Raw genomic sequence first — 27299 nt, forward strand, 5'->3', positions numbered from 1 at the left:
ACTTTATTGGGGAACAGTGTGCACTTCCAGGCCTTTTTTTTTTTTCCCCAAGTCAAGTTGTTGTCCTTTCAGTCTTAGTTGTGGAGGGCGCAGCTCCCAGGTCCAGTTGCCGTTTTCTAGTTGCAGGGGGCACAGCCCACCATCCCTTGCGGGAGTCGAACCAGCAGCCTTGTGGTTGAGAGCCCACTGGGCCCATATGGGAATTGAACCGGCAGCTTCAATTTTTCATCATAAAATGATGTGTTGGTTTATGCGATCTTTAATGTCTCTTTCAGCTCTAAAATGCTATGATATTCTTAAGTCCTAATCTGACTGACTTCTTAAGAAGATATTCTTTTCGTCTTAAGAGAAGAATTACTTTTTTCTACGCTTGTTCTGGATACACAGAATGCTTTTAAAACTTTTTGGTTTTTGCTGTAAGGAGAAAGGACAGTGGGGAAATCATTGAAAAAATAACATAAAGAGACCCCCTTATGCAACATCCTAAATTATTGAAGTCTATACAAGCACTTCAATAGAATTTTCGCAGTGATCAAAATATTTTATGTATTGTCCAGTTCAGTAGCCACTAACCATATGCACCTATTGAGCACTTTAAACGTGGCTGGTGTAATTTAGCAACTGAATTTTTAATTCTATTTTAATTTTAATTTAAGTACATTGTATTGAACAGCACAGGACTATATTCTGGCGCCATTTTCTCCTGTTTACCTCAGGGGATTCAACACATATAATTTCTCTTCTATATTTTAAACTTGTATAGTTTCTAAGCTCCGTACAATTTAGAAATGACCCATGGCTATATATCCTTGTACATGTTTGTCTGCATAATCCTAGAATTCTAGAGCTGGAAGATGCTACTACAAAGAAACAGTTCATTTCCCTCCCTTCAGGCAGATGAATGTCTAGAAAGTTCAACAGCTTTGTAGGGGTAGTATGTCGAGTTTTTATTCCTTTGTTCACTCACAAACTAAGAGACTGACTGGAATTTGGGAGATGTTATTCAGTCACAGAGTCATTCCCTGAAGAAGTTGCCATGATGAGACCGGAAGCCACGGATGGGGACAACGTGGGGGAGTACTTTTCCAAGGCCTAGGCTCCTGGCAGGAAAACTAATCTTTGAAGAAAAGGGAGGGAGAGACATTAGATTAACTGTTACATGTGGTATTCTATAGCTTTCTATGCATACAAAGGCACATACTATATTTTTCTTTATATAACGCATGCTGTGACACTAGTTCCAAGAAGATAAACTCTAGCCAAAAATTTAACCCCACTGCCTATTATTCTGTCATACTTTATACTAGGAGCCTTGAAGTTATTTTCTTTTTTTCTTTTTTGAGTCCTCTTTTAAATACCCTAGCAGGACTTCTGCCCTGAACTTTTATCAATAAGCTTTTTACCAGAGATTCATTGACAGCCAAGTAAGAACAAGAATTAAACACAGGATAGCCACCTGATGGATAGAGGATAGAATAAAAAGAGGAGGAGGAACGTGGATGAGAGAGGTCATCAGAGACTAATTTTACTTATTTCCCGTTTTACCTAAAGTCAGCACTGACTATCCTACTTGAAATCATTCGCTTTTAAAAATTTTATTGGGGAATATTGGAGAACAGTGTGTTTCTCCAGGGCCCATCAGCTCCAAGTCATTGTCCTCTCTGTAGCTATTGTTACTTTTTAGAACATAGTAATACAGATAAAATTATCTTAACCTCCAATGCTAAGGAACTGTCTATTTCATTGAATTTTATAGCAAGTATTGCTTAACTAAGCAAGCTGGTTCTTTGGAATTTTTTGTTCTGTCAAGTGGTAAATGATGACCTGGTATTTACTATAATATGATTGGCAATATCCTAAGACATTACTCACGTTTATTCTTTTCATAGGTTATAGATAATACTTGTCGAGTTGGTCAAGTAGCCATCATTTTGTCAAGGTAAGATTTTTGCTTTCCTTCCTAGCAAAGTGTAGACTTATTATTCTGGATTCTAGGTAGGAACAAATAGGAGAACAGTGCCCTTTGAGTCTGTCATGTGTAGGTCCTTGTGGAGACTGAGTAGGAAACAACAAATATGTGATCATTGGTTCCATTTTCTCAGATAGAAGGACAGGCAGTTTGAAGTTACAGATTTGGGTTTTAGCCCCAATTCTGTCATCAACTCTTTGTGACCGTCAACAAATATTTTCCTTTAAATCTTTGGACTCCTCCAATTCCTTTTAATATATCATAAAGAGTTGTGTTGGGTGGCTTTTACGATCTCATCCCCTTTTATAACATTGGGTGTTATAAACTCTTAAAAATTTTAAGCCTATAAAGGGTCTGGATCTCACATCAGAATTGGTTTTAGATTTTGTAACTTTCATTCCTGGATCTTTTCCTCTGGATAAATAATTAGTTATTTAAAAGTATGCTTTGGAAAAGTTCCCAGGAAGGGGCTGATGACAATGAAGTTATTCCTGGTCACCATGGAAAGTAAAACAGACTGAGTGAGCACAGAGCTTCTTGTTAGATTTTTTTCTTCCACTTCGACCCACTTAGATTTTTATCTGACCACTTAGATTTTTATCTGACCACACAACCCCCAGAGACTCTATGAAACTGTTAGGGTTTCATTACCCTGCGTATAAAATGTATTCCTCACTCCACTTCCCGGGAACTGGAAAAGAAGTTATACTTAAGGTTTTTGAGGTATTTTTATTGAAGAAATTACATGTCTAGTAGTAGTGGAGAGTGGTGGGGTGATGGAGGTGGGAGGAGAGCAAGATAATATTTTGCAAATGAAAAGTGCATGAAAAAGTCTGAATATTAGGATGATAAGTTTTTTTCCTCCCAGCCTGATACCTTTACTATTGATGATACCTGTGTTCTGTCTGGGAAATGCCAGTGAATGCTTCCGCAACTTCAGCCAGAGCCACAGGTAAGTAAGGACCAAATCTCTCATTTTCCTGGTGGACTACACCTATTCTTTCCTATAAAGAGAGATGGAAGAAGACTTTCTATATACATTTTGGCCAGGATGCTTGTATTAGAAATGGGCTGTGGAACACAGTCTAGTCAAGGCTGAAAATACTTAAGTAGAAATATAATGCAAAGTGACTAGAAGATAATGTGTCGATGAGAAGGAACAAGGTGTTATGGGCAAGGGTTAGCAAAATGATAAGTAAAATTGCATACTCCTTATCTTTCTTTAACACGATGCGTGAGGCGGGGTTTAAATCCCTCGTGAAGATTCTCGTGATCCGTACGCAACGTGTTAAAATAAATTTTATTGGGGAATACTGGGGAACAGTGTGTTTCTCCAGGGCCCATCATCTCCAAGTCATTGTCCTTCAGTCTAATTGTGGAGGGTGCAGCTCAGCTCCAAGTCCAGTTGCTGTTTTCAGTCTTTAGTTGCAGGGGGCGCAGCCCACCATCCCATGCGGGAATTGAACCAGCAACCTTGTTGTTCAGAGCTCACACTCTAACCACCTGAGCCAACCGGCCGCCCCTCAGGAAGCTCAGTGGCAGCTCGTTGTCTTCAGTCTAGTTGTGGAGGGTGCAGCTCACTGACCCATGTGGGAATCGAACAGGCAATCCTGTTGTTCAGAGCTCGTGCTCTAACCATCTGAGCCATCTGGCCACCCCATACTCCTTATCTTTAGTGCACTGATAGGCTTCTCTCTAGTCTTACATCTGTAACAATACTCTTGTCCATTGGTTCTCTTCCTAGGTGTATCCTGATATACTCACCACCATCAGCCATGGCTGAACTCCTGCCTTCTGCCAACACATCCGTCTGCAACACACTTTATTTTTATGGGCTCGCCATTTTCCTGGCCAGCTTTCTACTGAGCCTCCTCACCATTGTGGTATGGTGCCACCTTACTACCTTTATGAAAAGAAGGGGTGTAGGGAGGAATGAATCAGTATTCCCAGGGCCTGGGAAAGATGGGGTGGAGAGGCACTTTCTACAGTCCTAGAACTAAGAAAGTGGCTAGGAGAGATTGACAGTTTAATTACTACCTCAGTCTGTCAGACTTTCCAAGATCAAATGATAAGTGCAGAAAAGAGCCTGTATTCATGTTGTGGGAATTACTCTCATCGCAGATCAGACCAGAAAACTAGTATGTGTCAAGTATATCCTTTATCTAGAATGACACTCTGGAACATAGAACATGCGCTTTGGTTTAGTTTTCCAAATAATGAAAGAATTTTTTTTCCTCAGTTTTTTTATTGGCTATAAATTTGCATTTATGCTGTGTCTAACTGAGCTAAGTGGCTCAGGCAGTTAATTAAATATTCATTTGACCTCATCAGAATGATGTACAATGAAAATAATCAACTATGGAATGAGACAATACGTTATTTGTGTAACTGCCTAGTACAAAGTCAGTAAGCAAGCAAATATGCCTTTTTATTTGCCATATCTACTTTTTTAGTATAATTGTCTGCTTTCTTCCTATTTCAGGGATTACAAACTGTCTTCCTGCAGAACAAATTTATCCCACAAATATGTTTTGTTTTCTAGCACAGCTAGCACATGTGAACCACGTGTAATTGTGTAGAATTTCCTTTGACAACTCAAAAAGAAGTTATGGAGATAGCTCAAATCAGCAACTTTGTGAAGAGTGCATAGTGACTAATTTATATTGAAATGGCTTTGATGGTTGACATTTAGAACTGATGACAAGAGAGACAGGTAGCCTGGCACCCTGGGGATTCCTATTTTCTTCTTCGGAATAACCCAGGCATCAGTGGGCATTCAGAATTAACATTTTCTGATTCTTTGTAAATCAACAGATGGTGAACTGATTCTAATAGACAAATATTTTCAAATTTAAGTTCAAGCCTCCTTTTCATTCCTATGTGTGGGGAAAGGAAACTACATGGCTAAACTTAATTATGTATTAATTTAGAGAGTGGATCTGGATTATTAAAGAAAGGTTTCAGATTTAATCAGATTTGTTACCAGGATTATTACCTAATTTACTCCCCACAAAAAGCATATTGGACTTCTGAACTGATTTATATTTCTTTCATTTGCTAAACCCTGTAAAGATAACCCCCAAAAGGAAGGGAAAAACCAATCTATTTTCTATTTAAGCACAAGAAGAGAATTTTTTTTTTTTTTGCTTAGAGTTGAGAATTTAAGCTCGGCCATAATGCCAAAGTATTTATTTTAAGGGTATTAAGCATAGAACATTTTCTAACACAATCTCTAATAAAGTGTTTTAAGAGTCTGATTAGATCTTAGTTTTAACTTCTCATGCATATTGTGATTAGCTTTAGCGAGAAAAAAAGCCTGAGGGCTGATGTAAGGTTCATGTATTGAACATGGGAACCACAAGTTTGACTAATATCTGTCCATTTCCCTAGTCAAGCAAAAGTTCATTCTGAAGATAATTTTCTCTCAGAAGGAGCCTGGAATCAGATAGTAAAGACAGAAGAATGGACTTTCCTGCTGTCAGATCCTAAGAGAATGATCCCTCTAAAATGATAGGAGGATGGACGTGGGAAGGTTTACTAAGCCTTGGGCAAGCTACTCATTGCTGTGTCCATGTCTAGGTCTTACTCATCCAAGCCCAGATGCTGTATAAGAAGTTTGTGAAATCAACTGGCTTTCTGGGGAGTGAACAGTGGGCAGTGATTCACATCGTGGAGCAGCGAGTGCGCTACTACCCAGTGGCTTTCTTTTGCTGCTGGGGCCCAGGTGGGTATCTTAAGGGACAGAGCTGGGCAATGAAGAGGGCACCTGTTGAGTTCCAATCAAGCAAAGTGGTCTTACCCAGAAGGATGACTGCAAATTCCTGTCCAGCTTGTAAAATTTATGTTGGTCCATCCAGATTTCCAGATTTTCCCAACCTCTGTAACGTCTTTTCCTTTTTACGTTTTATAAATTAAGAGAATTAGACATGAGATGCAACCTGATTTAAGAGGAAATGTCCTGACATAACTCAGAGATATTAACACCTGCCCTTCCTACTACATAAAGTTGTGGTGAGGATCAGATTGGATAATGTTTATGAAAGAGCTTGGTAAACTCTAAAATGCTAAAAAGTGTAACTTATTATCTTGCTGTAATATGTCTTGCCACCACAGCTACACTAATATCTGCAAAGTTTAATCAACGAGGACTAAAGGTTGGAGACCCAAGGACCAGTGGTTTCTGTAACTGGTCAATCTCACTGCTAGCCTTTGTTATGCCTACAACTTCCATTCTCACAGGGTTTAGGTATATATACTGAAGAATTTTATGCTCAGGCAGCCAGGGCTGGCAACAAGATTTATACTTTGTGTTTTCACAGCTGTCATTCTGATGGTCATAAAGCTGATCAAGCCACAGGACACCAAGCTTCACATGGCCCTCTATATTCTCCAGGTAACACCTTCAACATCCAGCATCTCTGTTCTCACACCTTCTTAGCCTATTCTCTTGCACTGTCATTACTCAGCACAGTTTTTCCCCTCATGGTGTTTATTTCTACACTGCAAAAGAGACAATGTATGATTAATATTTAGTTACAAAGAATATGAAATTTTCCTCACAGATAAGGTATATACTTTTATGAAAATGCTGCCATGCATTTCAGAGCATATGTATGTCCGGTCAACTTCATTTTATTGATGTGTTTTTAAAGAATGAGTAACAAAAACCAAGATCTACCAGATAATGTTCTTATGAAATACTGATAGTGACATGATTCTCTCGCATCTATAATGAATTAAATGGGATTAAATAACTATTCTAGGTGAATGGGGAGGCAGGAGTAGAGGGGTAGAATGATTCTCTCTTTTCCTCCTTTATCAGATTTAAGAAGGCTTTTTGGGCTAACTATGCTGATAGGGCAATTTTCTCAAACCTAACCTGGGAAACAGGGCGATAAAGAGGGGCATTGAAACCATGCCATTGTCCTTTTGTGTGTGTATAGTAAGAAATATGACCAACTCTCAGTCATTCATGACAAGGTACAGTTGAAGAGTGAGTTCAGGAAGAGCTAGAAAAAGATTAAAAACTGACACCAGTTCTTGATGTATGAGATAGAGGAAATATACCAATGCTTTATAAATAAGGAGAATGGGGACTATTCCCTGGATCTCTGAAAACCTGAAGGATGGGCTCCATTACCCTTCATCTCCTCCAGGCTCTAACAGCATCATCCCAGGGTCTGCTCAACTGTGGAGTATATGGCTGGACACAGTACAAGTTCTTTCAACTAAAGCAAGAGGCTCGGCGTGATGCAGACACCCAGACACCATTATTATGCTCACAGAAGAGATTCTATAGCAGGGGTCTAGATCCACTGGAGTCTACCCTTACTTTTGCTACCAACTCCTCCACCGTTCTTTGAAACTATACTGCTGGAATATCCAGGAACTAGAGTATTCCACACTAAGGGATTGGGAAGAGTGTTGGAAAACAACATCTTAAGTCTTTTCTAACCACGCCTTAAACTATGAAAAGGAAAGGGAATTTATTATAGTACCATGGTTAGTAGCTATTTGGTGAACTGAGCAGAATCTCTTCATTCTCAGATTCACTAGTGATTCTTAAAGTCTTTGTTTAGGGAGATGAAGCCATTTTCCATCTAAGAGAGAGAGAGACTCATATTACCTCAATGAATATTAGACAAAATTAATTCCAGGTTGTTATTTTTACATGGCACTTCCAGGCTCTCTACTCCATGGTGCAAGGGAAGTAGGGTGGCATGCAACGATTTGCTCAGAGTTTGTCATTGCTATTACTGTCTCTGAAGCTGGACAAAGAAAGTTCTGGATTGCTGTTCTTTGAAGAGGTTTAGAAACTCAGAAGAAGCAAGGACAATAACTATGAAAAAAGTGGCATCCTCAGATATATTACACCCTACTCTTATATGGTCAGTGCTCTTCTAGGTCTTGGCAGTAGGATCCATCCTACTTAGAAAATTAAGGCCAGTCTTTTGAAGTTACAGAGGATAAGATTTAAGAGAAATCGTGACTAAAGGAAACTTTAGTAATCAAAACTCTAAATTGTCATTTACAAGCAGAAGTCCAAAGTAAGTTTCAATGCCGGTACATTGAATTAGGTTGAACCATATGAACTTGCCATTTTTGTAGGTGAAAGTGATCTAATATCATCAATTTTACATGGTTCAACCTAACAATAACTGCTAAATATGTTTATAGAATAAATGAATGAACAAATGAATGAGTGCATAATAAGTAGAATTTGAACCTTGTGGGAAAGAAAAGATTCCTAGACTGCAGAGCCTCATTTATGAGTAAGAATATCTAATCTGGGATACCATCCTTCAACTCCTTATCATCCCTTCTATGGTGTAAGAAAACTGCACCCCAACACCATGTGTCTTGCATGGGGAACTGGGTGAGGGTTTGGTGTTTTTCAATGAATGGAAGCCTTTGGATTTTTTCACATAGCAGCCTCCCACATTTTATATCTTTGGCTTTACACTTGCTGAAGATCTTAAAAATCCCTTTAGATTCGCTGCCAGTTTCCAAACCTGTCCCTCTTGGTATTCATGTAATTATAGCCACTTTCCCAGGCAACCTTTGTGCCCTTTCCAAAGATTTTAACACACTGATTCTCTAGGCCTCACCACTGGCCCTGGTAACAGTAACCTTGTTATTTGCAAAGGTGCCATCTTGCTTGTAGGTATTTGTTTGCAACACTTGGAGGTACCATTACAGTATTCTTGGAGGTCACATTCATCCACATTGAGGTGGCAGGGTGTGGTTACCTTGAACAATTTGCAATTTTTGCAGCAGGATCCAAATGCACAATCTGAACCCTTCTTTAGCTGGCATGAGGGCAGACAATAGTAATCGTTTTGATAGTGAAGGATGCTGCCACAACCAAATCACATTCTTCTTTATCCATTCTCTTATTCCCACTGTATGGCTTTCCAAAGTAGCTTTGGAGCTAAGGTTTATGAAACAGGCAGTCCTCTCTGTGCTTATGTAACAGCTGGTGGAAGTAGTGGAAGCTGCAGTTGCTGAAGCCCATATCTGTAGTAATAAGTTCATGCATACTACAGAGGTTCTGGCCATGGCATTGCAGGCCACGTGGTCATGCTTCATTCTCAAGTTGTGGCCAAGCTCATGATCCATGAGGGCTGCGTAATGTGCTATAGCTTCCTGAGAGAAAGATGCGTAGCAGTGCAGATACCACTGAGAAATGCATGTCCATGGTACTTCCCGAGACTTTGGCCAATAATCACATGAACAACATCATGCTTCACCCTTCTCCAAAGATGCCAGTCTCTCCAGCAGTCAAATTTTGAAGTATTTCCTGCAAATTCGGGGAGATTTTTCACTCGGTTTCTCTCTGTCCGTATATCTAACCCAGTAAATTCTGCTTTCACATTTAGCTCCTTATGTACCTGTTGACCAGGGTATGGGCATCCATTATCATCTGTGTAGTCTTGGTAACATTATTATTTGGAATTGTTTATTGTCAACCACAGAAAACGTTTCCACATACTTGGGAAGTATCCACATACAGGGCATAGGAACTGAAATTGTGAAGTGGTTAAGAGCTCCTTCTGTTCATCTCCACCGGCTGCACAAAACTCAACCTGATTTTAAGGATAGGCTGTAAATCATATGCTCAAAATTCTTTGAAGTGTATATAGGCTTGATGTGAAAGACAGCGCCATGTAAGGTCAGCATTCCCTTTAGCCCTGTGCGAGTGCTGATAGGCACAAGAGAATCCAGGTCACCCTTTGAGTATCGCGTTATCCTCAATAAAAGGCATGTCCAAGTTCTTGACAAATAACCCTTTCTTTTGCTTCAAATTAATAATATGCCATTTTCCTTTTATAAGCAGGACATGGGCCACATTTTCTGTTTTTTCTTTCTGTTCTCTGAACATCACTAGGTTCCTAGGCATGACTATTTCATAATAAAGATATTCCCACTTACAGTGCATCCCTTGAAGTATAGTTGCTATCAGCAGTAACATGACATGCAGATTAATATGGGGAGGGCCCATTCTCAAGTGTCCCACCTAGGGATCCCTGGAAGAAAAATCACTCCAAACCTTACCCATGACCACTTGATTTCATGGAAAAAAGGGCAGGGGGGATGCAAAGTAACTAACTAGGATTGTCATTGTCATGGCCCAAGTGAAACAGCTAGTGATCCAGACCTCTGTCTCTCAGTTGCCTTCCCTGAGACCCAAATCTTTGTGACACAGTTGTTTGGCCAAAGCTCCAAGCTGTGCTGCATGGCAGAAGGACAGCTGCTCCCACCCCGAGTATTACATGACGACACCTGCCTTTTGGCTGTGTCTTTTTCTACTCCTGCTGTGTGCTCTCTCCTCAGGAGAGTCCTTACTTTGCAGTCTCCCTCGAACAAAAGTATTGTGCTCCTTAGCTGCACTCCTGCTGTCTTGGTAGAGTAGAGGGGTATACCAAGGGGAGGAAACTTTCAGAGGCCCAGCCAGTACTATGACCCAGAATCGGGCACTGAGAAAAGAGAAAATATAACCACCTTCCCTCAGTCCTTGGCCCCATGGAACAGCCTTCCCCTCCTGTCATCTGTTATTCTTTTCAGTCATTGAAACTAAAGTTTCCAGAGCAGGGGTTTGTAGATCCCTGGGTAGGTCACGGGCCTCTGCTGTCCAGTGCCTTTTGCCCCATTTCCTACTCCGTACCACACAGCCCATTTCAAACTTCGAATACTTTTCCTTTTTCCCCGTTATTCACAATGTGTTTATTTATTTGTTCAATCCTGTAATACATGTAAAGTATTTTTACAATAACTTACCCATGCATCTGTAAAAAGCAAATATACTAACTGGAGAACAATATTTGTGTTCAGTTATTTTTGTCTTTGGCCTTACTGTATGAGATCAAAATAACATCTTCCAAAATTATTTAGATTAGTACTTTTTCTTCTAGACCTATTCAGTGTGGTTATATATTTTCGTTTTTAATATAGTTAGGCTCACATATTACTGTTTGTATTTCCTTTTGGTTTGTAAAATGTTACTGTGATTCTAAGTGAGTACTATACAAAAAAGTGTACTCAGAGTACACCTCTTTGAACCTTTAATCTGTTCCCATGTCCTCATTCTTTCCACCCAATTCCTACCCACGGATCTCAATAGTACTTAGTTTATTTTTCCTGTATTCCTTTCTGCACAAATTAGCAGAGACATGTATATATTTTTTTACCCCCTTCTTTCTTAGGTAAATGTAGCATAACATTTTACACTTTCCTTTTTAAACTGAGAGATACGAGTATATCCTACAAATCACTCCATATCAGTTTGTAGAGATCGTTCTCATTCTGTTTTTACAGCTGTGTTAGTACTCCCATTTTGTGAGTGTACCATAATTTATTCAATCGTTCTTCTATGTATGGGCCTTTAGGTTGTTTACATTGTTTTGAAATTACACACAATGCAGCAACAAATAATTTTGCATGTATGTATTTTTTTGGAGGCAAATTCCTAAAAATGGGAAGGCAGTGCTAACTGCATATGTAGCATTGTTTGATATTGTCAGAATCCCGTTTAGAAAGGTTTTGCCAGTCCGCGTTCCCACTAGCAATATATTAGAGTGCCTGTTTCCCCACAGTCTAAGCAACAGAATATGTTGCTATGCCATACATTTTAATTTTCACCAAACTGATAGCTGAGAAGTGGCATTTCAGTGTTGTTTAATTTGCATTTTTCTAATTTTGAGTGAATTTGAACATGTTTAAACATAGTTAGGGACCATTTTTATATTTTTAAATAATTGTCTGTTCATGGCTTTTCCCCTTTTTCTATCAAAGTTTTGGTCTTTTTTTCTCAACTTTTCCCCAACGGCTTCATTGAGATACAATTCACAAATAAAATTGTATATATTTAAAAAGTGTACAACCTGATGATTTGATATATTTGTACACTGTGAAATATTTATTTATTGTGAATATAAATTTTCTAGAAGGCTAAGGAACTAGAATAGTTAAAATAATTTTGGAAAAAAATACCATGGGGGGAACCACTCTTTTGAGTTTCAAGACTGTGTAGAATTGATGGGATAGACACATAGATCAGTGAACAGAATAGAGAACCCAGAAACAGAGAACCCACACATGTCTGGCCAGTGGATTTTTGACAAAGGGGCAAATGCAATTGCATGGAGGAAGGACAGTCTTTTCAACAAATGGGTGCTGGAAAATTGGATATACATAGACAAAAAATAAAAATGGTCTTCAACCTAACCTCACACTTTACATAAAAATCACCTCAAAATGGGTAGTAGATTTAAATGTGAAATATAAAACTTTTAGAAGAAAACAGAACATCTTTAGGATCTAGGGCTTTGTAAAAAAATTCTTAAACATGACACCAAAAGCATAATTCATAAAAGAAAAACAATAAATTGGACCTCATCAAAAGTAAAAATTCTTGCTTTGTGAACAACTCTGTTAAGAGGATGTAAAGACAAGCTACAGACTGGAAGAAAATATTTGCAAACCACTGATAAAGGGCTCATACCTAGAATATATAAAGAGCTCTCATTACTCAACAATATCAAACAGTCCAAGTTGGAAATGGATAAAAGACATGAAGACACATTTCACTGAAGAGGATATATGGATGGCAAATAAGCACATGAAAAGATGTTTAACATTAGTAGACAATAGAGAAATGCAAATTAAAACCCGATGAGAAAGTACTACAGACCAATTACAACAGCTAAAATTAAAAATATAGAGACGGGGGTGGGAGATGAGGGTAAGGGGGATCAAATATATGGTGATGGAAGGAGAACTGACTCTGGGTGGTGAACACACAATGGGATTTATAGATGATGTAATACAGAATTGTACACCTGAAATCTATGTAACTTTACTAACCATTGTCACCCCAATAAATTAAAATATATATAGAGAGAGACAATGCTAAACGTTGGTGAGGATGCAGAGAAACTGGATCTTTCAGAAAATTGCTGATAGGAATGTAAAATTGTATAACAACTATGGAAAACATGTAGGTTCTTAAAAAACTAAACAAATATTCCAGTAAAGAATGGGATGTAGTCATAGGCTGCATAACGACATTTTGGTCAATGACAGACCGCATAATATGATGGTGGTCCCGGACATAAGATTGTAATGGAACTGAAAAATTCCTATCACCTAGTGATGTCGTAGCCACTGTAAAATTGTAGTGCAATGCATTGCTCATGTGTTTGTGGTGATACAGCAATAAGCTGTATCATATAACCTAGGTGTGTAGTAGGCTAGATCATCTAGGTTTGTGTAACTGCATTCCATGATGTTTGTGTAATGATGAAATCACCTAATGACACATACCTCAGAATGTGTCACCATCATTAAGCAATGCATAACTGTATACACAAAATATAATAGTAACAAGCTTGATATTTTATACACACACGATTTTGTTCCCTACAAAAAGTGCATTTTCTTTTCTTATGCTCACTGAAAAACTAACAATCAGTGATGGAAAAAATCATGAATTTTGCAATAAATAGGAAGACATTAGCAAGAGGGCAGAATACTAGCCATGGACCCTCAGTCCCCTCACAAACAAATCGATCAGCAATTTATAGACAGTTCCCTTTGTGAGAAATCCAGATACTAATTGAAAGGCTCCTGTACCCCAGGTGAACATGAAACTAGATTCACTGAAGCCAGTAGGGAGATTTGGGACACATTCTTGCCACAATCTACCCCTGGCACAGCGCTGTATGATCCAAAAGAGACCACTTAGTTCCTAGCTTCTGCCCCAACTTGAAGTGTGAAAAAGCCTTCCCAATTTCAGGTGGGTTTTTTTGTTCTGATTTTTTTTTTCCAAATTGGCTCACTAAGCTTTCCAGTCCTGTTGTCAGGTCCAATAGGCATCCCATTACTTCTGTCTGCGTTCTCCCTGATGAATACTTACACCACTCGGGTCTTGGAGCCATCAGTAGTTTTTCCTCATCCACCTGTACTTTGGGATTTATAAAATGCCATAGCACCTTATTTTTGTTGTTTGTAGGTTTTAATTTTACCACCCTAGTGCTTTGTCTGTTTTTATGGAGTGATTTGAGGAGATTTTTTAAAAACTACACTGCTGTGGCCACCTTCTGAAAATCTCCCTTTCTTCCTATATTTAAATTTTTTCTCTAGCCATTAAAAAACAGAATGCTACATCCTATGGTAAATCACCTTTTTCCATGGACTGTGATATGGAGATTTAGTAAAAAATAAATTGTTTTTTAACCTAGAAAACCCGAATTCAAGTCCTAGTTTTGTTATTTGCAAATTCTGTTATTTTTACCATTTAATCTCTTTGAGCATCGGCTTCTTGTTTGTAAAGTGGAAATAACAATATCTTTATGAGCTTCTCTGATGATTCAGTAGATGTGTAACAATGCTTTGTAAAGTAAAAAGTGATATACAAATACAAGCTATTATCATTACTTCCTTCATAGGTTCCCTATTGACTGAAACCCAGGATTTCCGCTTTCCCGTGCATTTTTATTTTCAAAAAGTTTTTTTTTTTAAGTGAAGATAACAAAGTTCTTGTCATCAGGAATATTTAACCCATCATAGAAGCCCAGGCATGAAATCCTTTGCAGAATGCCTTTCCCCAGATATCTTGATGCTGCTTTATTTGAATTACATCAAATATATAATAAGCATTTATAATGCCCAATATCCTACCACAGCACTTCCTTTGAAGAGCTTATGTATAATATGGACCCACATCCAAACATAATGACTTTTTTATAAAAAAGCATGATACTATTTATTATATGTATACACACACACACACATATATATATACATATACATATATACACTTGTGTATATAAAATAATATGATACATTTTCTACCTAAAAGAGGGTCTGGAAACAAATACACTAACCTGGTAATTGAAAGGGAACTTTAGCCTTATATTTAATTTGTTTTATACTTTGTAAAATAGCTTTATTGATGTATAATTAACATACTATAAAATTCACCCATTTAAAACTTAAAACTCAATGGTTTTTTTTTAGGATATTTACACATTATGCATCCATCACCATAGTCTAATGTTAAAGCATTTTTATCACTCCAAAAAGAAACCTGTGCTGGTTAGTAATCACTTCCTATTCTTCCTGTTAGCTTTTTCCACCCCAGCTTTCTCTATGGATTTGCCTTTTCTGGACATCTAATATAGATGGAATTATACAATATGTGACCTTTTGTGACTGGCTTTTTTCACTTAGCGTAATATTTTCAAGGTTCATCCATACTGTAGCATGTATTAATCCTACTTTCCTTTTTATTGCTGAATAATGGTCCAGTGGTATGGCTACTCCACATTTTATTTATCCATTCATCAGTTGATGAACTGCCTCAATGTCCTGAGTTGATTCAAAACGTTTACCTTTCATGGTCATTTTGACTTTGGGGAAGAGCTGACAATCACACGGTGCCAGATCCCGTGAATAAGGTGGATGAGGACACACTGTAATGTTTATGTTGACAGAAATTGCCGTACCAGAAGTGATGTGTGACACACAGTGTTGTCATGATGGAGGATGATACTGTTTGCCCATTTCATGTCAATGCATTGTTCGCGATCCATGATTTACAGCACACTTTAAAACACACCTTCTCTCAGCCACAGTTCACACCCAACTGACTGCACTGAACAGGTTGAAACTTGTCATACACTGTTACTAAGGTCCAACATGCCACTTCCGGTATTGATCCCTGCCTTTCCATTGGATGGCTCTCAGCAGCAGCATTTGCCGTATTGTTTGATCACACCTCGTATATATAATTATGTGACTATGGAAAGTTGTACACTAGGTTAGCAGTGATTGCCAAGAACAAAGTGAGGAGAGCTGCAGCCAGGCAAAGGGGTAAAAAGAGGAGATGGTAGGTGAAATAAATTTTAAGCCTGCATGTCATTCAAGGGAGGGAGTCCAAAATAAAAGGAGCATGTAGGATAGCATCCCACTTTGTAAAAGTATTTGTATCTGGACTTTCTAAGAAAGGGATTCCAGTTCAGAAAACAGGAGATAATGTATGCTTGACGTAAACGCTTCAAGCCTCCAAGGGTCTTTGTACTCCAGAAGGGTTACCTTACAGCATTCTTGTGCCTCAGTCCTTTACCTGGACCCTCTTAAATAAAGTCCAGGTTCCCAACCTCCAAATTTCGTCTAAAAAAATTTGCCTTTTCAGTGATCAACATCACAAAGAACTCTATAGGAATGTAACTTTGCCTATAAATCCTAAGTTGAAGCAATTCATCTACAAATTTGTGCTATATAAATCATGTCTCAGGCACTCTAGTGAAAAGTAGGCCTTGAGTTTTACCTTTAAATAAAATCTCACTGAAAGATGCTCCCACAAATAAAGGAAAAAATTGCCTCCACCTCTTATTAAAGCAAAACTGAGAATTTGAAATGTCTGTAAATATAGTTCATTATGTCACAGGTTTCAAAGGCACAGGATCTATCTCATAGGTAAAGTCAAGATCAAAGTAAGCTCCTTTTCTCCCCAACAGACTCTGGAAATAGAATGATTTTTCCATAACTGTACATAAGGTGGTGGAGTATGCATATTTGTGGGGAGGGTTATGGAAGCTTCATCTTCCCATTGCAGATTAATCACCTGGAGCCATGCTACATATATAATGGGGGTGTAATAAAAGAGCTCAACATTTTGACAGCTTTATGTCAAGAAGCAGGGTAACAACTTGTTTTGAAGTTGTTCAGCAGTTTCACTGATGGAAAAAAATTGCTCTTTTTTTTTTTTTTTTTTTTTAAGAAAACACTTCAGTGAGACTTTTGGTCCACACCCCACCCAAAATGACAAAATTCTAGTCAAGAATGAAGTTTGAACCCACAGCTAACATCATAGTCAATGGTGAAAAGCTAAAACCTTTCCTCTAAGATCAGGAAAAAGACAAGGATGCCCACTCTCACCACTGTTATTCAGAATAGCATTGGAAGTCCTCGCCAGAGCAATTAGGCAAGAAAAAGAAATGAAAGGCATCCAAATTGGAAAGGAAGAAGTAAAACTGTCATTACTTGCAAATAATAGTATATATAGACAATCTTAAAGACTCCAGCAAAGAACTGTTAAAACTAATTAAATAAAACTAATAAACTAATTTAATAAAGTTGTAGGATACAAGGTTAATATATAAAAATGTTGCATTTCTATTTAAGAGTAACAAACTATCAGAAAGAAAAAGAAAACAATCCCATTTACAATTGCATCAAAAGGAATAAAATACCTGGAATAAATTTAACCAAGGAGGTGAAAGTCCTGTCCACTGAGAACTATAAGACATTAATGAAAGAAACTGAAGGGGTGGCCGATTAGCTTAGTTGGTTAGAACATGGTGCTGATAACATCAAGGTTGCTTGCACCCTCCTTAAAAAAAAAAGAAGGAGAAATTGAAGAAGATATAAGGAAATGGAAAGATAGTTCATACTCGTGGGTTGGAAGAATTAATAGTCAAACTGTCCATAATGCACAAAGCCATCTACAGATTCAGTGTAAACCCTATCAGAACTCCAGTGGCATTTTCACAGAAATATAACAAACAATCCTGAAATATGTGTGGAATTACCAAAAAATCCCAAATAGCCAAAGCAATCTTGACAAAGAACAAAGCTGGAAGCATCACACTTCCTGATTTCCAACTATATTACAAAGCTATAGTAATCAAACCAGTATGGTATGACATAAAAACAGACACATAGATTAATGAAACTGAATAGAGAACCCAGAAATAAAGCCATACGTATGTGGTCAATTAATTTACAACAAAGGAGCAAAAAATATACAATAGGGAAAGGACGTCTCTTCAATAAACGGTGTTTGGAAAACTGGACAGCTACATGCAAAAGAATGAAACTGGACCACTATCTTACACCACACACAAAAATTAATTCGAAATGAATTAAAGACTTGAACATAAGACCTGAAACCATAAAACTCCTAGAGGAAAATATAGGTGGTAAGCTCCTTGACATCAGTCTTTGCAATGATTTTTTGGATTTGACACCAAACACAAAGGCAAGAAAAGCCAAAATAAACAAGTAGAACTGCATCAAACTAATATGCTTCTGCACAGCAAAGGAAACCATCAACAAAAATAAAAGGCAACATACATAATGGGGAAAAAGTTTGCAAATCAGATATCTGATAATGGTTAATATCCAGAATATATAATGAACTCATAGAACTCAATAGAGGGAAAAAATCCCATTAATAAATGGGCAGAGCCTCCGAATAGACATTTTTCTAAATTCATACAACTCAATAGGGAAAAAAATCCATTAATAAATGGGCAGAGCCTCCAAGTAGACATTTTTCTAAAGAAGACATACGGATGGCCAAGAGGTACATGAAAAGGTGCTCAACATCACTAGTCAGGGAAATGCAAATCAAAATCACAGTCTGATAATTAAATTCATGAACTTGTTGCAACGATATTGCTAACCTTTTTTTATATCAGAGGGATTATTATGAATTTGTATCAACTGGACAAACAGTTAACCAGGTTTACTATTTGGAAGTGCTGAAAAGGCTGCGTGAAAAAGTTAGACGAAAACGACCTGAACTTTTTGCCAACAATTCATGGGTCTTGCATCACAACAGTGCAACAGCTCACACAGCACTGTGAGGGAGTTTTTAGCCAGTTAACAAATAACTGTATTGGAACACACTCCCTACTCACCTGATCTGGCCGCCAATGACGTCTTTCTTTACCCAAAGATAAAGGAAATATTGAAAGGAAGACATTTGGATAACATTCAGGACATCAAGGGGACTACGACAACAGCTCTGATGGCCATTCCAGGAAAAATTCCAAAATTGCTTTGAAGGGTGGACTAGGCGCTGGTGTCAGTGCATGGCTTCCGAAGGGGAAGAGTCCTTCGAGGGTGACCATAGTGATATTTAGCAATGAGGTATGTAGCACTTTTTCTAGGACAAGTTCTCGAATTTAATTGTCTAACCTCATAGATATCACCTCACACCTGTTAGAATGGCTATTATAAAAAAGACAACAAGTAACAAGTATTGGAAAGGATATAGAGAAAAGGGAACCCTGTGTACTGTTGGTAGGAATGTGAGTTGGTACAACCATTATGTAAAACAGTATGGAGCTTCCTCAAAAAATTAAAAATAGAACTGCCATATGATCCAGCAGGTCCGCTTCTGGGTATTTATCCAAAGGAAACAAAAACACTACCTCAAAAAGATATGTGCACCCCATGTTCATTGCAACATTGTTCATACTAGCCAAGATATGGAAGTAACCTATGTGTTCATCAATGGAGGAATGGATAAAGAAAATGTGATATATGTATATGCATACACACACACACACACACACACACACACACACACACACACACACAGTGGACTCTTATTCCACCATAAAAAGGGAAATATTGCCATTTGTGGCAACATGAATGGACCTTGAGGGCATTGTACTAAGTGAAATAAGTCACACAGAGAAAGACAAATACCATGTGATCGCACTAATATGTGGAATCCAAAAATACAAACAAACCACAAATGTACTCATAGATACAGAGAACAAATTAGAGCTTGTTAGAGGTAGGGGAAATGGGTGAATCTGGTCAGAAGGTGCAAACCCAGTTATAAAATAAATAAGTTTGGGGGATATAATATACATGGTGACTGTATTGTATATTTAGAAGTTGCTAAGAGAACAGATCTTAAAAGTTCTCATTGTAAGGAAAAAAATTGTAACTGTATGGTGATACATATTAACTAGAATTATTGTGGTGATCATTCACAATATATACAAATATGAATCATGTTGTATACCTGAAACTAATATATGTCGATTATATCTCAATTAAAATAAAAGAGCAAGCTTTAAAAAATGAACTTTGGACATACAAAAAATATGTTTTTGTCAAACTAATGTAATGCTTTGTTATCACTGTGGGATTGATTACATCCATGTGAGGTTATGATGATGTGATGTGGGTTTTCAGTAAATTTTTTTTTTTAATTTTTCCTTTCACTGGTGCCCAGAGAATGGAGGGAGTCTCATTCCATGTTATGAAAATATTCCCAAAAGCACTCCTACAGAAACAAGAAAGAATGTCAGGTCAGGTCAAAGGTGAGAGATGGCCTATCCAAGTCGCCCAGCGGAGCATGTTCCCTGGACTCTAGGAACATTAATTATTGGCAATGTCCAAATGTGTTCTTTTCCGCATTGTAATTTATTTTTGTTTTCCCCAACATCTGGATAGAAATCTAGAGGCTGGACTTGGCTGTGCTTCGAGGAACTAAGGGAAAGGCCTGGGTCTCTGCTGGCCTGAGGTAGCACAGAAAGGACAGTAGCCACTCAGGGAAGGCAGGTAAAGGGTAGCAATAAATCACCATCAGAGTTTTTCAGGGAGCAGCTGGCTGGGCGACTCCCAACGCAGATTATTGGAACACATGAGCATTCTTAAGAATCTTCCAAATATAATGAGGAGAGGAATCAGGTGAAAGTGTATGCTTCCTAGAGACAGTCACACACAGTGCCTTATGAACTATCGTCACCCAAGCTTTACAGGAAATGCTAACCCTTGGACATGGAAATTTAATGGGAGTTACACCTGCTCACTCGTACCCACATTAAAACTAGCTCCTACCCTACCATAGTCTATCCTAATGGGATTCAACCTTCATTTTCTGGAGTTGGGGGTTTTATAAACTTTCTATGACTTCACTGTTTATATTTAGCAATATTGCATGTGGGCAAGATTTTGGTTGTGCTAGCGTGTCAAGAAGCATCCTGCCCAGGGAATGAATCTGGCCTTATATTTTAAGGTTAGCTTTATTTAAATCATGTACTTGGTAAACATTTATTAAGCATCTACTCCACTCCATGGATTAAGCATCTACTCCACTCCATTAAGCAGCCTGCCACTCCATGGTCAGCATGTAATAGGAAAAAAGATATTTTCATCAATAATGACTACACAATTTGAGGATTCAGAATAGTAGTCAATTAAGAGCACACTGAGTGTCTTCCTCATCACTTTTTTACTGAAGGCAAAGGCTCATGAATTAGTAGAGAATGTAGATTGAGACACGCCTGGGGAGAGATGCAGGTTCTACAACTTTACAAGCTCTAGAGCAAATTCTCTTTGTTCTATTTCCTCATATGCACAATGGAAGTTTCATAGGTCAGTTGGGAGAATTAAATTAAGACAACGTAAAGTGTTGAACACAGTTACTGGCACATAATGAATAGTGTTAATGTTATACTTGCTTTGTGCTTTCTTCACAGAGAAGTATCTACAACCTCCAATGCTCTGTTACCTGTAATTGGAGAGGTTCCTTCTGATGTAAAAATCCAGCAAGTTATTAATTTCAATAAATAATAAAAATAGAAAAGACAAAATTTTAGTTTCATACATATACTCAGCACTGTGATAGGGCCTCTATACTGTTATAAAATTAGTATAAAGTTAGTTTTCTAACTCTAGGTGATATTAGCTAAACATGAGATAGCTGGATGTCTGAAAATCATCCCAGGAAGATTAGTAAAGAGGAAGGGCTATGAAAGCTGCTTTAGAAGAAAAATAAATTTTTTAGGTAGAAAGGGAGTATGGCTATAGGAAAGACCCGGAAATACTGGGAAGTAATAAATTGAATATACATAAATAATGTTAAACATCTGCCAGATTTCAAAAGGTGTGTGACTCCAACACTGGCTTCTTGACCCTGGAGTGGTCAGGGTCTTCTGCTTTATCAGATACCGTCCCTCCACAGAGTCCCAGAACAAAATGGACTCAATGAACTACACCACGTACAATCTGAAGAGATGTCTAATCTGAACAGGGTTTTCTTTATTTTTGGATATAAAAACTCCTTGTTTTATGAATGCACATTTATAGGCAAAGTAACACAATCGATCACATAAACAACTGTCATAATAGGTAGTTGTTACTTGAAATAAAAATCCAAGTGATGGTAATAAATGCAGGTACATAGAATAGTGTATCTCAAACAACTTAGGTGAAAGATAGCATGTCCTGAAAAAGTTTCTGGTGATTGGAAAAACTGGCCCAAGACAAGGACATTGATGTCAAAGATGCATGTGAAGAGTTCATATGCAATGTGAAAAAGCAAAAACTAGTAAAATGTTTAACATACTAAATAAATAAAACCTGAATTACTAAAACGAATAATAAAAATGAGAGAATTTCTCCTCCTGCATTAGTATATTTCTGTAGACTGTTTAATCTTAGTCATTTCAGCTGTCAGTTCCTACTTCACGTCTGTGTCACCAAGCCTCTAGTTCCCTCTCAGTGCTTGAGGTGTTTCATATATTTGGCTTCTTCCTCCCACTACTTGTTTTATGCCTCTGCTTCATCTACTTCTACCCCTTCTGGGGCAGACTCTTCTAATGGAACATCTTCTGGGGTAGCCTCTTCTGGGACAGCCTCTTTGGAGGCAGCCTTTTCTGGGGGAGTTTCTGTGGGGGTAGCCTCTTCTGGCGCAGCCTCTTCTGGGGCAACCTCTTCTGGGGTACCCTCTTCTGGCGCAGCCTCTTCTGGGGCAACCTCTCCAGGCTTGGCTTCTGGGGGCTTTTCTGCAGCCTCTTCTAGGCCCATTTCTGTGAGCTGTACTTTTGAACTTTTACAAAGGAAGTACATGCAAATAATTATCATTAATAATATTATTATAAAAAATATAAAGAAGACTGAGATCATCTTGTCTAACACATGTTCATCTTCGTCAGGTTTCTGAGTGATCTGACTTCCACTTCCATCTGTGTGTCCTGCACTTGACTCACCAGGGGGGCCACTGTCCACACTGCCTCCGTTACCTACGTTTTTGCAGTCAGGAGGCTCATAGCCATCGTCACAATGGCAGTGCTTTAAATTGTTGCATACTCCTTTCCCGTTACACATTTCCTCTGGTTTGCAGTCATAGTTGAGCTCAGTATAATCAGTGCAGGAGCTATTAATGCAGACTTTGGATAGGGCACAGAGAGTGCCAGGTTGCGTGTCCCCATCGTCAGGGACATCAGTAGTGTTATAGGCATCCATGCTCCAGCAGTAGTCATCTTCGTAAGGAATCTGGATCAGTGTGTGATCGGGTTTGATTGATGGTAGCTGTTTAACAAGTGTACATACAATCTTCCCACAAAATATATTTATATTTTCACACTTAACATATTGGTCGTTATTCGAGGTACGAAAACCACAGTTTCCAAACCGGTCCCCTTTGCGGTTTATCGAACTATAACACTGCTCTGGAGCAGACTTTGCATGTTCCCCAAAAATCTGTACACATTGATTATCAGGGTTCCTGCACATACCATCGACACAATAGAAATACCTATCACACGATGTGCCATCTTGCTTGTAGCTGTCTGTGGGGCATTTGCTAGAGGAACCATCACAATACTCCGGGAGGTCACACTCTCCCTCAGCAAAACGGCATGTGAATCCCTTTTCTTGAAATTGGCATGACATATTACAGCAAGGTCCAGGAATACACACTGCATCGTTGATCAGCCTGCACATGTTGTCACAGCATGAATCACTGCCACACTTAGTACCACAGTCACACTGCTCACTGTCCTCCACCACGCCATTTCCACACACAGCAGCCCGACGCCAGCGGCCTCTGCGCCGAGGGTTGTTAAACAGGCAGGCCCCTTTGTGCTCCCGCAGGAACTGGGAGAAGTAGTCAGAGCTGCAGTTGCTGAAGCCACTTTCTTTAGTGATAGTCTCGTGCATGAGGCCAAAGGGTCTGTCTTCACAAACGCAGGCCGAGTGGTCGTGCTGAATACCCAAGTTGTGCCCAAGCTCGTGGACCATGAGCGCCGCAAACAGGAGGACATCTTCATGATGGAAGGATTCAACGGCCGCTGCAAAGCCCCTCGAACAGGCACCACTGAGAAATGCCTGTCCCGTGCCCTCTGCAGGATGCTGTCCAACAATCATGTGGGCAACGTCATGCTTCACCCGACGGAGGAGCTTCTCCTGTCTCCAGCTATTGAAATTCCTGAGTGTAACTTGCAGGTCCCCTGGCACCTCTACGAGGTCCCCCTCGGTCCAAATCTCCATTCCAGCCAGCACCACCTCTGTGTTTATTCCCCTCGTGAAGCTGTTGGCCAGAGCAATGATGTCCACCACTCTCTGGACGGTCTCACTGACGTTACTGCCCCACATCTGGAACCGCTGGTTGTTGACCACGACGACCATCTCCACGTACTTGGTGTGTGACCACAAGGAGGACAGCGCCTGTGGACTGCCAGGCTTCCCGCTCTCGTGGTGCCGGCTGCTGGACGCCACCTGGCGGTCTTTGGCGGCGACACTGCAGGACACTGGAGCTTCATGTGCCATGGCGTACAACACGTGTTCAAACCGTTTGGAAGAGTTGATGGGCTGGATGCCGTAGGATTTTGCCTCCTTAATCAGGATGCCCCTGAGGCCTGAACAGGTGTTGACAGAAACAAAGGACCGCGGGACTCCTTCTATGTAGCCTTCATAGTGACAGTCGTGTGAGATGAAAGGCGCTTCCTGCCTCACGATGCCGTTGTGGTAGCTGAAGACCGGAAAGTTAGTCACAAAATAGTCTCTCTTCACCTTCAGGTGTATCAGCTGCTTCTGGCCCTGCATCAGTATCACGTAGGCTGCCTTTCCCCCTGGCTCTTCCCCTCCCTCAACTGTCAGACTCCTGGGGATGACTGTTTCATAGGCAGAATAATACACTGATGCCAGGTCACAGTACATGCTTGGCAGGAAACTCAGTACCAACAACAGCATGATCCTCACCCTGACATGTGAGGATCCTGGCTCTGGCCCCAGCCTCAAGCCCTTCATCTGCAGAGCCCACGTCTGAAACTTTATCTTACCCTCTTCCAAGGCCACTTGGTTCTTCCATAGAGAAGGTAGTATAGAGGCAGGCTCTGTCACAGAGGCTGCCACTGACATGGCCCCAGTGAACCAGTGGAGGATGCAGGGCCTGTGTCCATCAGCGGCAGCTCTCCCTGACACGCTGAACCTGTCACAGGTGTTAGCTCCTGAGGTACATATGCTGGCTGCATAAAGGGTGGCCACTGCCTACCTCTGAGAGCTGCAGCCTCTGGCTGTGTCCTTTCTAGCCTCTCGGATCCCTCAGTTATCCTTCAGAGAGTGTCCTTTTGCTGTGACTTCTTTCCGCAGCATCAGCTTCAGTGATCCTTGGCTAAAGTCCTTTTGACATCATGGTGATGTAACCAAGAAGGACTGCAAACTCTCAAATCAAGGCTATATATACCTTGAGAGAGGAGAGAAAAGCTCCATGCCTTCCTCAACTGTGCCCCACGGAACACCCCTGCCTCCCTCCCCCTCCTGTGTCCGTTGCTTGGCTAACTCCTAATGTTCCAGACCAGGAGGCTTGGAGATCATTGGCAGGCACACTCCACAGCCCATTTCCCCTCTTCTGAAATGGTTAACACAAGGACATTCGCAACTCAGGGCATTCTTGATCTTTCAGTGAGGCATTAGTCATATGTACATCTCGCAGGCCATACTGTTAGATAAGGCAAAGGGGTGGCTGCCCTTTGCCCGAGATAGACCCAAGCGTGTTAGTAACCCATGGGACAAGGAACAGTACTTCTATTTTTTAACATCATCAAAATTCAGTGTCTCGAGTTCTGTTGACAACACTGTCCAAAAGTCTGTATGGGAGATGCAAACAGAGCAGTCTTATGTGTAATTTTCATGGGCACATTGGCTGGTATCCTAGGCCCACACCCTTCTCAGGATGGCCCTGACATATCGGTGTCCTAAGATTATGCCTGTTGAGGACCCGATATCCTAAAAGTCTCCCTTGTGTTTAAAATACGACCTCCGTGTATTCACTGACTGCTTCTGTTCATTCATCCTTAAATGCCCAGGTTCAAGAGCAGATGAACAAGAAAATTTATTGAATGAATAAATGACTCCCAGCTAAGCGTGTTGTGATAGTTCATCTGTAGAATGTTATTTCTTTGTACTTGCTTCATGCGTGCCCAGAACGGCTAAAATGTGTTCAGAAAAACCCACCACCACACTGCCGAATGGCACATTCTTGATCTCGAAATGCACCTCTTTCTACATTTTGCTGGTCAGTTCACTCTCCTAATGAAGCCTCATATTTCACTGAGAAAAATAAAAGCAATACAAGAATACTTCCACACATAGACACCACATGAGTCCACCTGCATCTGAATTTCCCTCCGACTAACTGGATAGATTGTCCACGCTCCAGGCTAAGGCCAGTCCTTTTACTTGTGTGTGGGGTCTTCTTCCCTTTCAGTCTCATGGACTTCACTTTTCCAACTGTCCCTTCTGACTCTGACTTCTTAAGTATGTTTGTCCATTGGATCCAATCACATTATACGCTGTAATATCTCCCTTTTATAAATCCATCACTCTCAGCCTACATCAGTCTCCAGTTACCATCCAATTTCTCTTCTTGTTTTACAATGAAACTCTTTCAAAGTGTATATACATTCGGATCCAATTTGCATTATTACATTTTTCTTTTCTGAAATTTAAAAATTTGAATCATAGTACAATCATAAAATGTGCATAGTACATAAATGTATTTTTCAGTAAATTATTAAAAAGGGAAGAGCACAGCTAGACACTAAAGGACAAATGTGTTATGATTTCATTTATATGAAGTTCCTGAAATAGTCAAGTTCATGGAGACAGAAAGTAGAATAGAGGTTAGGGGTTGGGGAAAAGAGTAATGGGGAGTTATTGTTTAATGGATACAGAGTTTCACTTTAGGATGATGAAGATGTGGAAGTGGATGGTCATGATGGTGGCACAACAGTGTGAATGTACTTAATGCCGCTGAACTGTACACTTACATAAGGTTAAGGTGGTTAATTTTATGCTATGTGTATTTGAGAGAGAGGGAGATGGAGATGGAGATGGAGATGGAGAGAGAGAGAGAGAGAGAGAGAGAGAGAGAGAAAGAAAAGAGAGAGAGTGAAAGGAACAGTTGTGTAAATATAACCTTGATCAAGTAATCAACAGTTTTATCTCGATAGAAGTCACCCATGTGCCACTGCCAATCCCACAGCCTCCTGCTTCAGAGGTATTCATGATCCTGTTGTTTATGGTGACTATTTTGTCACTTTCATTGTTTTGCTTCCTAAATATGCACCTCAAAATTAGGTAATTTTATTTCACTTTATCTTTTAATAACACCTTTATTGAGAGATAATTCACATACCATAATATTGATCCTTTAAAGACGTTTGTGGTGTATTCAGAAAATTATGCAAGTGTCAACACAATCAATTTTAGAACATTTCCTCACCCCCAATCAAAA

The 27299-nt window shown here is 39.5% G+C and overlaps 3 protein-coding genes across 9 annotated transcripts in view; 1 reads left to right on the forward strand and 2 right to left on the reverse strand.

Annotated features, from left to right (window-relative positions):
• The window catches only part of TMEM116 (transmembrane protein 116), a 114390-nt gene that overhangs the window by 43256 nt on the left and 43835 nt on the right, over positions 1 to 27299 (forward strand). For 2 of the 6 annotated variants that reach the window (XM_019733890.3, XM_019733889.3), the window contains exons 6-11: positions 1890 to 1939; positions 2838 to 2921; positions 3714 to 3852; positions 5549 to 5693; positions 6289 to 6362; positions 7126 to 10788. In XM_019733890.3, the coding sequence (XP_019589449.1) occupies positions 1890 to 1939; positions 2838 to 2921; positions 3714 to 3852; positions 5549 to 5693; positions 6289 to 6362; positions 7126 to 7332 (699 nt within the window). In that variant the 3' untranslated portion in view covers positions 7333 to 10788. Of the gene's footprint in view, positions 1 to 1889; positions 1940 to 2837; positions 2922 to 3713; positions 3853 to 5548; positions 5694 to 6288; positions 6363 to 7125; positions 10789 to 14415; positions 16739 to 21258; positions 21750 to 27299 lie in introns of those variants that run through there. The other 4 variants (XM_088801019.1, XM_074321059.2, XM_019733891.3 and 1 more) reach the window with 3 other exon arrangements.
• MAPKAPK5 (MAPK activated protein kinase 5) overlaps positions 1 to 27299 on the reverse strand; it is a 104199-nt gene that overhangs the window by 32660 nt on the left and 44240 nt on the right. The gene's annotated exons all lie outside the window — the stretch shown is intronic.
• On the reverse strand, positions 21799 to 27259 carry LOC109448492 (disintegrin and metalloproteinase domain-containing protein 1a-like). Its single transcript, XM_074321052.2, has one exon. It carries the CDS (start codon positions 24920 to 24922, stop codon positions 22331 to 22333), a length of 2592 nt encoding a protein of 863 aa, XP_074177153.1. The 5' UTR covers positions 24923 to 27259; the 3' UTR covers positions 21799 to 22330.

Source organism: Rhinolophus sinicus, chromosome 9, assembly GCF_057876585.1.
Source record: "Rhinolophus sinicus isolate RSI-liver-muscle chromosome 9, RSI-T2T, whole genome shotgun sequence".
NCBI classification, from domain to species: domain Eukaryota; kingdom Metazoa; phylum Chordata; class Mammalia; order Chiroptera; family Rhinolophidae; genus Rhinolophus; species Rhinolophus sinicus.

Excerpts from the sequence above, each read along its gene's own strand:
- LOC109448492 (XM_074321052.2), bottom strand. The coding sequence starts at position 24,922 with ATGTCAGTGGCAGCCTCTGTGACAGAGCCTGCCTCTATACTACCTTCT.